The sequence below is a fragment of the Tasmannia lanceolata genome, unplaced genomic scaffold (genome assembly GCF_043159265.1).
Source record: "Tasmannia lanceolata isolate RefF3 unplaced genomic scaffold, GAP_Taslan_0.1 ptg000016l, whole genome shotgun sequence".
Classification (NCBI taxonomy): domain Eukaryota; kingdom Viridiplantae; phylum Streptophyta; class Magnoliopsida; order Canellales; family Winteraceae; genus Tasmannia; species Tasmannia lanceolata.
This window is the reverse complement of record NW_027518693.1, coordinates 3,037,079-3,052,639: the sequence shown is the minus strand read 5'-3', so window position 1 is coordinate 3,052,639 and position 15,561 is coordinate 3,037,079. Positions and strand designations below refer to the sequence as shown.

Here is a 15,561-nt window from a genome sequence, read left to right as displayed (position 1 = left end):
TAAAGATGATATGATGGAAGTATCACCCTTGATATTTGATCCAACAACGGCAGCTTCATAAAAAGTGAGTTTCTCCTTCGCAGATAGAAGAAGTTTTTTTTTTTTTTTTTCCTTTTTTATAGGTAAGCTGAGGTTTGGCGGGGACCCTACCGGTTTATTAGAATACGAGAGATATTACAATCAGCATACGAGTTTGTGTGACCTTCCTACACAGAGAGTACTTGGTTATTAAATGGGAAGAGAATAGAGAACTTTAAGCATTCTATAGATCGTTGGATGATTGCCATGTGGATTGATTAGGAGCATTGAAACAAACGGAAGAGCCTATAAACAGTTGAAAATTATCTTAGAACTATCAGCCTTGTATGCCTTTCACAGAGTAATACAAGCTCTCTTCACATTTACTCTTCTATGCTTTCCTTGTGTAAGAATCTTTGTTAACATTACACCTTATATTGAAGAAGCCAATCATGTAATTGAATTGATGTTGAAACCTACTAAGCTCTGTTTAGAGACAAGACAGAGAGCCCGCTGTATGTCATGCGGAATATACAACTTTTAATAGAATTGCATAATATTTCGACAGTTATCTTTCTAACACTCGAGTATTTATGAAAGGGAGATCATATCTACACCCTCTTGTTTTGATATTATACACCCTTTGCCTTTATTTTCCAGACTCCCCGATTTGCATGCACAGCCATGGTTTTAATTATTGGTATTTCTCAGCTGGAATATCGGTAAATCTTGGTTTTTTCAGCATAACATTGCATTTATTTAGTAAAAAAATCTTGGTACTGGCCCGCTTCCATCGACATGTATTTGATCAGTATCAAACTATACAGTAGCACTACTAATTGTGATGGAGTTGAGAAGTATCAAACTATACAGTAGCACTACTAATGAGAAGCAGACCTTGAGCTCAATTTGGTTCAATGATTTTTCAGGTGAATGTTTGCAAGATTATAAATAAAACATGCTTAATATATGATTTACTGCAACTATGGGGGCTGAATTTTCAATCTTTCGTCTAAAGTTCAATATTCAGTAACAAGCTTCAAATCACACAAAACCATTGTCATTAGTAAAGTTTTAATTCAATTTATAGAACAAAAACAGTTCCCATAATTTAAATGAAAGACGCCCTGCAAAACCTCTTGCATTGGTTTGTTCATTGGATGATATCCACTGTGAGGAAATGGCCTTGGTAAAATTGTACCTGCCAGCGTAAGAATCTGAATGTCAAAACTCTGTTCATCAGGAAAAGAAAAAAAAAAGACTAATTCATAAACCACCTAGTGATCAAACAACTTTGGGAAGATTGAAAGATAGATACACTTACTTGATGAGGCATTTACAGGCGATGAAATTATATATGAAGCTCGGATGAATTGGATATCAGACCAACTTTAGAACAAATGTCACTAGGTAAGTACACTAGTTTGGATATCATATGGTTTTTTCTGCTTGAATCCTGACTGGAAGAACACAGATATTGGATAAATTTGAAAAATTCAAATGCTGGGTTTCTTCTAGATTGGTTATTTCTTTTCTGAAAGTTAGTATAGAAACTCATTCCAGTGAGTAGGAAATACAGAAGGCTGGGGCTAATTGCATGTCTTAGTAAAATGGTTCAACTGGGACAACCTTGGGATTCAAGGAAAATGGGGTTTACTTTTACCTAGAAATGAAGCAGATGGATGGCTTGCAGCTTGAATAGGATAACCCTATTCCCATCTAATTTTCCATCTCCCTGAATAGAATCCACTTCTAAGATCTCTAATTTGTGCCGGAACTCGCCCGTACTAAATGATGATTTCTGTTGTCATTATTTTGAGCCTTAACACTTCCTTTTGCCCCTGCCATTTTCACAGACCAGTGTGATTGAAATAGAAAGATGGAGGTTAAAACGAAAATGTTATGTTCTTGAAAAATTTCCTACTAAGCAGTAACTTAATATCAAACAATCTTGACCTATCTGACTTGTCAATGAGAAAATACAGGGAATAATGACTGACTATTTATGAGATGTAAATGTTTAAATCCTTATGCAAAAATGGAGAATTTTGGTGAGGTAACCATAATTTGCATATACAGCTACAATAAATAATAACTAAACAGGAAAGCTCGAGATTTTTTTCCCTTCAAATAGTAGTTTAAATTGTAAAGCAATCGTCCACAGTTATGATTTAAGAGATCTCGTACCATTAAAAAAAAGATCTTTCTGTACTTTAGTGTGTTCGTGATTTGAAGAAAAATGGAAACAGAAAACGGAAATCAATGAATTTGAAGAAAAAAGACCCAGTGGAAATCAATTAAAGAATTTTTTTTTACCAAATAATTCCTTCTTTCGTCCATTTTGTTTTCTTGTTTTTCTTCCACTTCCTTAAACAAGACATTAGCAGCATCAAAATAGTCACAAATAGGGGGAAAAAATCTGCAATCTCTAATTTTCTTAAATTATCGAGAAAGTTTCAAATCTCAATGATATCTCTATGCATATGGTGAAACATAAAATTGATTTACAGGAAGCATTAAAGAAAATAAAGCAATATCCAGTGATATTTAATACAAAAGAGCTTAGAAAGGTACCTCCAGATGTCTGGCTAAAAGGTTGGCCTTGTGGTCTCTCTGTTGGCAATGAGATTCCAACCTCAGCAATATGAGACGAACATGAAGACATTTCTTTCTCCAGTTTGAAGACTTCATCATCAATGGGCTGGAACAGCATGCCAACATATAAAAAGTTCTGAGTTTTACCTGATTCGTAGCATTTGGCTAGTAGTACATCAGAGCATTTCTAAAGATGACATTTGGTTTTCCTTCGTTTTCTTTTCTCCGGTGGTGGGTTAGGTAAGGTCAAGGTTTGAAATTTCAGTTTCGGTTTCAGTTTTGAGCCTTGGCCAAAAACGAAATTTCAGTCTAAATCTTATAATTTCGGCCGAAATTTTTAAATTTCGGTTTCGGTTATAAATTTCGGGTAAATTTTGGTCCCTTCACCCGAAATTTAAAACCATGAGCAAGATCTAACACATTTATATACCGAAGTCCAATTGAAAGAACTGCAATTCTCTGCGAGTGTCCAAATAAAGTAAACCACGTGAAGTTAGAACCATACGGTAAGATCTATGCTTCTCTGGGGCGAACAGCTCCTCCGACGAACATCAAAATTGCTAAGAGGGGTTTTTTCCCTGAGGAGTCAGCCATAGAATCAGATATTATAAGAAACATTTTCAAAGAACATGTAATGTTTACCAGAAAACCAAATTACAGATAGAAAGGCTCAAGGAAATCCATGTCTTATGAGAAACTTATATTTTAAATATGGTTTCAAAATTCGGCCGAAATCCGAAATCCCGGCCATACCACAAAACTAAAAGGCTCAAGGAAATCCATGTCTTTTGAGAAACTTATATTTTAAACATGGTTTCAAAATTCAGATTTCGGCCAGGGCTGACACCGAAAGTACATGAATTCGATGTCGGTTCAGACTTTGGTGGAAATTTTGGCCATTTCTATTTTTTTTATATTTTTCTGTAATTTAGTTTTTTTCTGAAATTTCGGCAGAAATTTTGGAACATGAATGAAATTTATTTTTATTACCGAATTTCGGTTTCGGCCTCTGCCAAAACTGACTCCGATACTAAAATTTTAAAACTTGATTTTAAAGTGATAATGAGATACATGGTCAAATCATGTACTTACGAAGATTTAATTGTGAGTGCACGACGTTTTGCCGGATGTTCTTTCAATCCCTCCATCTCTCCTATATCCTGAATTATTCCACTTTTACCTCCTAAATTTGTACTAATCCCATTGCTTTGAGACCGACCATGAACTAGAGACAATCCCATATAAGGGTCACTTAAACAAGAAAATGAACTTGCTTCTGATTCCTCTTCAGTGGATGAATTTGGATGCTTGATAAGAACACTGCCAAGACCTATCTCAACAGAAACCATTGGATCGTCTCTTTCAAAAAGCAGCACATCTTCTGACGGACCAGATAGGTTGGACGATTCTTGCTCCTGTAGAATATCATAGAGGTCTCTTCTGAGTTTCTCAACAGGAGATGGACTGCACCGTTTATTCCTTGTCCTCTTTCTTGAAGGAATGTGGACATCCCACGAATATGATGGTGCCGAACCTGAAAACCATACGACTAATGAATCATAAGAGTTGAACTAAAATAAATTTTTATAGGGAAAAGATATCAGCACAACCATATTTTGATATTTTCACAACCCATCTAGTCGTTTAGTCTTTAAAGAGCTGTCAAAAGGTTATTACATTTCCCAAAAAGCTCTCACAAGCCAATTAAAGAAGAAAAGACAGCTGGGTTTCTGCAAATATCAAAATATGGTTGTGCTGATAACATTTCCCTTTTTATAATGTACCATTTATAAGATGATTGAAACCATATGAACATTACAGACTTGAATCAGTTAATAAAATCCAGTAAGGACAATTACCTAATGGAGTTTCCACAGTGTGGAGAGGAGAGTATAAACAAGTCTTCATACAGAGTGCGAACTACAGAACTATAAAAGTGGGTTCTTGAACAAGCCTTAGGTTCAAAAAAAAAATCTGTGAACTATTATGGACAGCACCAGAGATGATTCGTTCCTTTCCATTATTTTTCTAGTGAACTTTAAGTCACCTTAATAATTTTGTGTTTTAATTAGTGTTTTTTTTACATTTTAAACAATGCTTTTATCTGAACAGGGCAAAAGTAGACATGCGAGATGTCATCCATCATTTTTTGCACCCATTTACACCCCCATGAAATGTCTTCGGTCAACTTTGAGGACTGTTTTGTTGCAGATCAATACCAAAAAAATAAAGATCGAAGCGAGTCAATGTTTTGTGAACAAAGAAGAGAAAAGAGGAATAAAAAGAAGGATAAGATAGAAGAGGAGAAGAGAGGTTTTCCCTTTTTTGTGTGTAATTAGCAAAACCTAACCCACGATTACAATGTATAAGAATGAGGGAAGACCCAAGTGACTTTAATGATTTATTACAAAAACACCCCCCATTATAATTAAAAGACAAAACACCCATAAATGCTAGCCGTCAACCCTTTCGACACTCCATCTCAAGTTGGAGCATATATAATAAGTATGCCTAGCTTGGATAGAAACTTCTCAACATGAGCTCAAGAAAGACCTTTGGTGAACATATTATCGAGTTGACTGGAGGACCGCACGAACGGAGTAGATATAATCTTGGAAGTAACCTTTTTTAACCCAGAATTTATCTAGGAACCCGGTGCGACACCTTAAATTTTATTAATGAATGAAAAGGGTTAAAAGAGGGGGAATGCCGCCTTACCTTTAAACCCCAGAAATACCTACTACTAATAACAGATACTTGGAATGCCCAAAGCATCACGTCTTGTAGAACCGCTAGATCTAGTAGGTAGATCCCTAAAGGCTTTATGGCATTTTCTTTCACAGACGCCAGATTAGCCAAGGAGTCCGCAACTAGACTGGTGTCTCTAAAAGCATGAGAGATCCTATGATTTGCGGACACGGACACAGACACGAGTGTCGCATGTCGACACACACACACACACACAGAGTGTCGGACATGGCAAACCCCCAAACTTTAGAAATGGGGACATGGCTAAAATAGAAAGTATATGTAATCATGATTTGTTGATATGGATTCGTGTGTCCAGTTTCGACATGGATACGAGTTGTCTAAATGAGGTAAACACAGTATTCAATAAAAAAACAGAATGTCACACTTGACACGGTACAAAACATGTCAACATACCCACATTAAGTCTGTCTAACACTTCCAGCAATACAAGTAAAAGTGTCCAAAGGAGTGTCGACACGTGTGGACACGTGTGTCGTGTCGGACACGGCAGGACACGTGAGTTGGCAATAAATTCAAAGTTTCGGCCAATCATAGGAAAGATCTTAGCATGCAACTACGTGATCAATAATTTCAGTTTCTTCCAAAACATTTTAACTGTCCAAGGAAGACCTTTATTACCACTAACTCAATCGGTATTGTCCAATTCAATTCAGATATTTGCAGGCCCAAGCAGTTTGCAAGCATTCATAGATAATTTACGCATGCTTTTACTTATTTTTTTTTCTGGCAGGTTTTTTACTTATTTTGCTTTTCATTACTATCTTCTTCTTTTTTTCCTTTTAGTATGTATTTCTAAAAAAAATTGGTGTGATTTGTACATAATGTTTCCCACATGTTTCCCACATTTTTGTATATGTTTCCTATATGTTTCAGATTTGTATCCCACACATTTCTCTTATGTTTTCCACAAATTTTACATATGTTTCACATGCTTTTTAAAAATGTTACCCTAACTTTTTTCCATGTTTGTGTTTTCCATGTTTTTTCAAAATGTTAACCCTACTTTTAACCATGTTTGGTTTCTGTTTCTGAAAACATGTTCAGTGGCATGCATAAACCGAATGATGACACTAATCGTATAACTAAGATTAGGCCAAGTGATGGTCAGATATATTAGGTTGCTCGCAATCTCCCAATAGCTGCCTCGATTATCAATTGGTTGGCTGATATATGCGTATCACTTATAATTAAGTTCCATGGGAGTGTTGATAGGTCTCACCCCAAGATTACTAGTCTCTGAAGTATGTCCAAAGCATAATTTCATTATGACAAGAAGATTCCACAGGAGGATCAGACCAACTCAATCCCTAGAAAGTATCCCAAATGATCAAGGTCTTTATAATCAACGACCTTTAGCAGGTGTTGTTTCAACTGACGTATCCCTTATCATCTCCAGTAACTATAGTGCCATTCACCCTTCCTTAGCATCTCATGTAACTATAATGCCATTCACATACACAGTCGAAGGAACAGTACCATCTTGTATTTGTTCTACAAATTGTGTATGAATGAGATGTCTTGTGTATCAATGATATATTTCAGTTTTCAAGGTGTCTGAAACACCTCTGATACCTACAACATAGAATTATGGTGAATGTAAAGGCCCCCATATTGGTGAACATGACGAAAAACTAGACATCCATAGGAGGAAATTAATAATACTAGATAAAATTACATAATGGGCATCCATTGTTACAAATCCTACAGAGTTTCTTCTTTTGTCTTTATCTTTTATTTTCTTTCTTTGCACAAGCCTCACTAACATACATCCAAATATAAGAAATGCCATTCAAAAAATATCCAAATATAAGAAATAATGCCTTTTGATGAGTTAAAAAGGACCAAAGCTTTTACCATAGGCAACTGAAATAGTGACCTAATATTCCCTTCTGAATTCCTTCAAACATTTGTTAACCCTTTTCCTAAAAGAAAATAAACGCAATACAATTACGCAAACTAAAAAATATAAAGAACAAAAATTATCCCAGATCATTGTAGAGTAAGAGTAAGCATTTATTGTCTTCTATGCAATATGCATCCTCAATGCATCAAAGCAGAACAAACGCCACCAGGATTGCTTTCAAACAAGAAAACTAACTAGAAGAAAGGCAAAGGCAATAAACATCTAATCATCAAGTTAATTCTTCTATGGAATTAAAGACGATAGGTAACCTGAGAGATCGTTTCCATCCATGCTTTCCAACTGAACACTGCTCTCAGAGAATGATGATGCAGACTCTGAACTAGATCTATTGCTTGTATCTTCTTCAAAACTTGTTGTGAATGGGTCGTACTCGGGTACCGTCTCTCCAGGTTCTATCTTGTCATCTTTCTGAGTTATAATGGTTGAACTAATTGGCTTTGTCTTAGATGATGGTTTATGCTCTTGAGAATTCTTGAAATCTTCAGAATCAATAGTTGGGAATCCACAGGACTGTATTCTTGGCTTAGTCTTAGATGATGGTTTATACTCTTGAGAAGTCTTGAAATCTTCAGAATCAATAGGCGGAAATCCACGGGAATGTAATGGAGTATAATTTGTGAGTGAACCCTTCGTCCTCCATCTTGATCCACATGCATTGCATAACACGGGCTTCCCAGGTGGTCCATTCCTCCAAAGTGGAGTATCTGCATCATTGCACTGCTTTTCAGCATTTAAAAGATATAAAATTTGATGAAGCTAAAAGTTTGCAACAAGTAAAAGCACAGCTTACCAGGGAAAAAAACAAGTGAAAGCATAAATTGTGTGCCCATAAAGATTGTGCAACGATGGACGATATGTAACTTATTAGGACTCGTGTGTAAACTGTAAGAAAAGCAATGTGAAAAAGTGTAAAAGATGTAAAGTAAATTTTTGAATATAACTAAGCAGTTAAGGTACTTACATTTTCTATTTGATACTTAACAACTTCAATGAAAAAGAAAAAGTACGCATATGAGAGGGGGAGGTATTTCCCAGTAACAGTGCTTGCCTAAGTACATCTCTATTTCATAAGTATCCATTAGCCTCATGCAAAATGTACTGGAGGTACTTAATCACCAAGAATAATCTCAAACCAAACTGGAGTCCAATAAAAATTACAAGAAAGCCATGTTTTTAGTAGCTAACTGCCTTAAGACTTGGTAACAGTGACCAGTGTCGGTAGAATGGATGAAAAAGCTACTAGGCTGCAGATCTAGAAATCTGGCAAAACTAGGATATTTTTCTATGTTCTATCGAATCATTTGCAATAAGCCTATTTGCATTAGTTATGCTGGTAATATGTTTGATATCGTCAAAAACCCATTTGATAGTCCACATAAAGGTAAAAGGTATAGGCATTTCATATAAAAGACTGTGGACCGCAGAAAAAAGACGAATACTTCTGGATAGAGGTAAAATATGTCAAACTAGAATGTGGAATAAGAGGTAAAATATTCTCATATTACAGAAAATCCAACAATCCAGTCCCCTTTCTTGATCTCCCATAGATCATAGAACAGTCTTAAAACCTTTTCTACAGCCAGGAATCCCTCACCTATCAGCCTCAATCCTTTCCCAAACAATCGACCACCCTAACCCCTCTTCCTACCCTATCAGCCATCATTAACCTTCCCCCGCCCAGTAGGCCATCAGTTCCAATAGCCCCGTCAGTCCCAACCTTCACATACAGTCCAGACCCTCTCTCAGTCCATTGATCATTATTCATCACAAATCAACCTCTATTAAGTCAGCCACCAACATTCAATCCACCTCAACCCAGTCCAATCCTAACAGTCCCAAATCTGTAATAACAGTCACAAAATATGTCATAATAGTCCCTCCTATCAACCCCTACAGCCTAACAAACCAAATCGCTGACCTCTTAGAAACTTTACAGCATAACCTTCACTAAACCCCAAAACCTTAGCCATTTATCAATTAACCCTGCTTCTATGAATTAAATCAGCAGTCCTGGGTCAATCATACTTCGGAGGGAAACACTGAATCCTTTGTGACTTGGAAAGTGAGGCTAAGAACATTTTGTTTTGAGGTGTCTTACTTCATCAAAAATTTGAGATTTCCCTTTTTTACAAGACTACTAAACCCAATGGCCGCAATTAATACATTACGGTTATGCATTTTGTTGTCTTGCAAGGCTACTTGAGGGCTTAGAAGGAAAGGAATGGAAGAACTTCCCAAGAAGAAAGATGAATTTCATGGATGTTATCGTAAGGACCATGGTGGATCAGGTGAAGATCTTCTTGAATGTAGTGGCAAACAATATCGACGTTCATAAGGTGGTAATGGAAAAAAAATGCCTGCAACTTGCATTACAATCGTGTTATCCCAATATAAATGCAAGAAAATGATAGATGAAGGGGTTCAAAATGTGGATGCGGGTCAAAACGCGGCCAAAGCAAATCCTAGTCGATCTGGTACAACGTGGTCGAGTACTCGGTTAGCGTGGTTGAGTACTTGGTTGACGTAGTCATAACTATAGAGTCAAACGAGTTTCGATTGACTTTGAAAAATGCGGACTCGGACAAGAATGCAGACAAGGTAAAGGGGTGTCCATATGACGCGAGAGAGATTTGAAACTATGGATAGATGCAGAATTACGTCTCATAGCAAAAATATGGAGCCGCACTATTTTGGAAAAAGCAAAGGACAATTTGATGCACTCTACTTCATAGGTAGTCCTAGGTGGACAACACTGAAACCTTTATGACTTGGAGAGAGGCTTAGACCATATGTTTTTGAGGTGTCTTACTGCATGGTAAATGTGAGCTTTTCCTTTTCAGCGGCCTAGTAAATCCAATGGCCGCAATAAATAGGTGGTTATGTATTTTGTTGTCTTTGATGCCAACTTAAGGATGACCTCAAAGGAAAGGAATTGAAGAATTTTCCAGAAGATAGATGTAGGTTTCATGGTCTTGAGGCATTGTGGATGAGGTAAAGATTTTATTGAATGAAATGGCAATCAACCAGTGTTTCAAAATGTGGATGAAGGTCAAAACGCGGCCGAAGAAAATCCTAGTCGAGTCAGCACGAAGTGGTCGAGTACTCAGTTGATGTGTATAGTATTGGCGTGGTCATAATTCGGGAGAGTCAAAGGAGTTTTTATTGACTCTATAGGGCAAAACATGGAAAGCGACGGCAAAACGAGGAACACAGACAAGATAAAGGGGAGTTGGCTCGTGGGAGTCCACGATGACGCGGAGGGTTTTAAAACTATGCAATCAATATAAACATTCATAGAGCGTCCATGAAAAAAAAGGTCTGCAATTTACATTGGACTTTGCGTTATCCCAATATAAATGTAAGCAGATGACATCCATCTTCTAGCAAAAACATGAAGCAAGACTATTTTGGCAAAAGGCAGGACAAGGTGAAGCACTTGACTCCACAGGTAGACTTAGAGCCAATGGGATTTTTCTTGCTATACCACGATAAAAGAAAAATACAAAGAAGAAGAGAAACTAGTTGGCTATCAAAACTATTTGCAAAGTAAACCTAGTCAACATTAGAATAAGCAGCAAGACCAAGATCAAGTGTTAGTCTGTAAAAATGTGAAACTAGTCAACATTAGAATAAGAAGCAAGACCAAGATCAAGTGTTAGTCTGTAAAAATGTGAAAAGGATTCATTGGTAGTGGTATATGTGAATAAATATTTGTCTGCGTATAATTAAAGAAGAATCACTATCAAGATGAGGTCAAAGGCTTCGGCCCCGTTAAGTTTCCAAAGAGCACCTTTGTACTGTTTTGTCTGGAAGGCCCTCAATGAAGGTGTTCTTCACTTTCTACTCAACTGAAACATGTTGAGGCTCAATTTCTTTCTCACATAATCTGATTTATCACATGATGGTCAATCTCATACGGCTAGTTCTTCCAAGAAAAAACAAGTAGGATTGATTGATCAATTTGATTGTAATGTTGAAAAGTTGATGCTCTAGTTGCGGCAGGTCTTTACGAGTGCTAACTCAAGCTACCTCACAAGCAGTAGCAGTCAGAGGTTTTGTATTCAGTTTTAAAGCTTGGCCTAGTTACGATTCTCTACTTCTTGCTTCTCCGTGTGGTAAGATTTTATTCAAAGAATGTCCAGTAACTAAACAGAGGTTATCCATGGTTAAGAATTCCAATCCAAATCCAATCAGCACCAGAGATGAGGGAAGATACGTGCTAGATAACATTAGGCAAAACCATTATTGTTCAGTCTCAAAATCCCTGAGAATTCATTTTCTGGATCTTGATGTTCATGCGTTGTGCATATATTAAATATGCTCATTTATAAGGCGAGAACCATAAGGAGCAAATAATATATTGCACAGACTAGAAAGATTTCCATATGTGCAGGGATCAGAAACAAGGACTGAAAAAACATACCAAAGAGAATAGAAGCTTTTTTAAACTAACCAATCAAACAAGCCTAAGTAATCCAATCCATCTTAGTGCATGCATACATAGACCAGGAGAATAGGCTGAAAGTTGCAATCACTGATGAACCCAGAAACCCAGCTGTCTTATGGCTTTTCAACTCAAACTATCGAACTTTTCAACCTCATACAATTAATAGTTTTTCATGTAATTAGTGTGATACTCCATAAGAATACTGAATAATAGAAGCAATAGCCACGCCGTTTAACAAAAAAAAGAGAGAAGCAATAGCCTGCTTTTAATGATGAAAGAATAAGCACCATGGTCCATAACAAAGAACGTGAGCGTAATGAGGACCACATTTTTTTTATTGCATTTTTTTTTTTTTGAGTGGCCACAATTTTTATTGCATTAGTTACTAGAAGCAACCACTGTTTCAAAATGCAGCTGTGGGTAAAAACACGGCCAAAGCAAATCCTAGTTAACTCGGCACGAAGCGGTCCAGAACTCAGTTGACACAACTCAGTTGACACGGCTAAGTACTCGGTTGACGAGGTAATAACTTGGGAGATTCAAAGGAGTTTTGGTCTATGATTTGTGGACACGGACACGAGTGTCGTGTGTAGACACGGACACGGAGTGTCGGACACGGCAAACCTCCAAAATTTAGAAACGGGACACGGCTAAAATAGAAAGTATATATAATCATAATTTGTAGATACAGATTCGTGTGTCGATTTTCGACACGGATATGAATTGTCCGACACGGCAACATCTAAAAATCTAGAAATGGTGACACATACATACACATAAAATTATTGACTATTACACAAATCCGTGTCCACACGCCCACATTAACTCTAACACTCCAAGTTATACATTTAAAAGTGTCCAAAGGTCGTGGCGGACACAGCAGGACACGTGTGTCGACAATAAATTTAAAGTGTCGGCCAAATCATAGGTTTTGGTTGACTTTATGAGGCAAAATGCAGACACGGACAAGAACGCGGCCAAGGTAAAAGGGAGTCGAGTTGGGGGAGTCCACGATGATGTGGGGGAATTTTGAAACTGTAGAAGCAACTCCAAAATCAAATGCACATTATAGTTGGTCCATCCCAGCAATTAAATTCAAAAGGCTCAAGGGGAATTCTGTAGACATGAGTTTGTAATCCAGTTGAGTGCCAACTATTAATTTACATTCAACTACTGAGGCTATTTATTAAAAATTAATATTATCAAAGCAAGCTATCAATTCATAAGATTTCAGTAACAAACAAATAATAGAACAGAACATTTTGCGCAGATAAGAAAAAAAACAGAAATCAAACTCACATGTAATGCCACAATGACAACAAGGGCCTTCCTTTCCCATATATATCTTTAGTTTCTCTTTGAGATTAATCCCAATAAACCAGACCAACCACTAAATCCAATACAAAAACCCAAACAAATTTGTAATCCAAATACCCAACTGCTGCATAGAAACAAAGAACAGAGCCCACGCAGCAAGACCACGAAGTCAGTCCAAAAAATATGACTCAATAGAGAAAAAGCCAATAAAATGAAACACGGGTTGATACTTCCAAAGCTGTAAAAACAATACAAACTTCACAAAACAAAACAAAATATTCCATGAAAGAAAAACCAAAGAAAAATGAGAAGAAAGAAAACTTACTGATAACAAAAACCCCAAACAAGTTTTAACTCCCTCTATTCTTTTTTCCCCACAAAAGCAATGAGACCTTATATTTTTTTTACTTTGAAAAACACTTTAATAGATAACACAAATATTCTATTTTCAAAAGGAGGAGATAACAGAGAGACTTTCCCATTTGTACAAAGCTCCAAGTGATAAAAAGAGAGAGAGAAGAAATGAGTTTTTTTTTTTGCTTTTGGGTTAGTATGCTTTTCAAATATGGTGATGGTGGAAGAACAGCTCTTTGCTCCACCATATACCCTTTTTCACATTAACTGCATCATTGCACCTAGTCGTCATTTTCACCCGTTTGTGAATTTTTTTCTAAAAATTGCCCGTATTTTTCTCTCCTAATGTGCCAAAGAAAGGCACCAAAGATTCTTTGAAATTTGATATAACCCAAGTAGTTATCCTATTTTCTTAGTCAATTTTGGCCTATTCCACCCCTATCGTTTAAAAAAGGAGAGTGGGTGTACACTACAAAGCTTTTTTACACATTGCTTGATGTCACCATGGTGAAGACATTTCAAACCATAGCCTACCTATATGCATTTAGGTTTGGTGGGCCTCTTAGTGATTTATATGATAATATTATTTATACATGGAAATAATTTATAATTAGGTATATATACGCGAGCATTCGATGAAATGTAAGTGTGAATGTGTGTGTAAAATTTATATAGAAATAATGTATAATTAAGGATACTTGCGCTTTCGATGAATTTTATTGTATAATCTAACAATATGTGAGCCAGTGTAAATGCTGCGTAAAAATTTATCCTCTTTTTTGCATTGATAGTAAAAGTAGTATAATCATTTCAATAATCGACGTAAGAAATTAAAATGAATGATCCTAGATGAAGGTTTATTTCAAATTGTGCGATTCGTGTGTCATCTAAAACCCTGCGCAAACCGCGGAGCCTGAAAAGGACAAATAAAATATTAGTTCACGAAAAAATGAATCGAATAATGTTTTGTTTTCTTCATCGACACTTGAAATTGATGGCGCAAAAGCATTGTTATTTTCGGTTCAGGAGATATATGGAATAAAACATCCAATTTAGGCGTACGATAATGTTATTATACAATATAAACAATATAGAATTATGTTTGCTCTGATTTTGATGAGGTGTACTGTAGAATCTTGCTATGTGTGTGTGTCAATATAAATGCATGCGTGGAATTTCCTTCTTCGTTTCTTGAATTTGTAGCAAAAGAAAAAACAATGAATAAAACAGATTTTTATAGGAGAACGAATGGAGTGGGAAGGATTTTTGTGATTAGTTATTTCAAATTGGTAGATTGTATGCTGGAGAGCACAGATCATGAGAAGTGGAAAGGACAAACAAAAGGCTTTCACCTTCTTGTCAACAATTGAAGTTGATGGTGTAATGTTTTTTTGTTCAAGTAATATAGTGAAGGAAATACACATTTTACATGTATGAAGATAATAATGTGTAATATAAAAAATCTACAATTATGTATACTTGAGTTTTCGACAAATTGCAAATGTGTGCGTGAAATTTACATAGAAATAGTGCAAAAATCAAGTATACTTGCACTTTCAACAAACTGTATAGTAGAATCTAACTAGATATGTGTCGATGTAAATGTGTACGTGTCGGTGCCAAAATTTGCTCTTGTCAGACGTGCTTTGGTAGAAGCTTGTGCTTGTCTTGCGCTCAAAAAACACATGTTAGGGGTCCCAGAGTTTGGACTCGGGAGACCACTCGGATGCTCAAGTCATAAATCAACACACAAGCAAGAAATCCAAGCAATAGCGATGCAATATGACTGTACTTGTGAGTTGCAGAAGATACGTAATTTTGAGCGTGGGGGTCTTTTTATAGGAGAAGAGTCCAAGGCAGTTTATGATATTTGCCTTTGTGAGAGTCTTTCCTTACTGGTTGACTTCCCTATGGAATCGGTTTCCATGTTTATCTGGATTGGCGCCGAGTTTCCTCGTGGAGGTGGTTTCTATTCTAAACCACAGAACTTTTAGGAAAGTTATTGTGCTATAGGTTCGGTCTTTCCCCTAGTGCGCTTTCATATTTATTCGGGGTTGCTAACTGTGGAGATGGAGAGTCCTACTTGCCCTTGTTATCTTAAGAGACAAGTTTGGTTACTTAATTGGGCTAGGTG

The 15,561-nt window shown here is 36.5% G+C and overlaps 1 protein-coding gene across 3 annotated transcripts; it reads right to left on the bottom strand.

The window, feature by feature from the left end:
* Positions 1-984: 984 nt before the first annotated feature.
* On the bottom strand, positions 985-13,768 carry LOC143848270 (GATA transcription factor 26-like). Of its 3 annotated transcripts, XM_077357168.1 has the most exons (8): positions 13,399-13,768; positions 13,056-13,197; positions 7,558-8,013; positions 3,706-4,147; positions 3,119-3,191; positions 2,593-2,719; positions 1,343-1,859; positions 985-1,219 (listed from the first exon to the last, which is right to left on the bottom strand). In XM_077357168.1, exons 2-7 carry the CDS (start codon positions 13,093-13,095, stop codon positions 1,780-1,782), a joined length of 1,218 nt encoding a protein of 405 aa, XP_077213283.1. In that variant the 5' UTR covers positions 13,096-13,197; positions 13,399-13,768; the 3' UTR covers positions 985-1,219; positions 1,343-1,779. The 3 variants fall into 3 exon arrangements, with proteins under 3 accessions (XP_077213283.1, XP_077213284.1, XP_077213285.1); XM_077357169.1 differs by lacking the exon at positions 13,399-13,768 and having other exon boundaries at positions 13,056-13,352; XM_077357170.1 differs by lacking the exons at positions 13,056-13,197; positions 13,399-13,768 and adding an exon at positions 8,100-8,178.
* Positions 13,769-15,561: the final 1,793 nt, after the last annotated feature.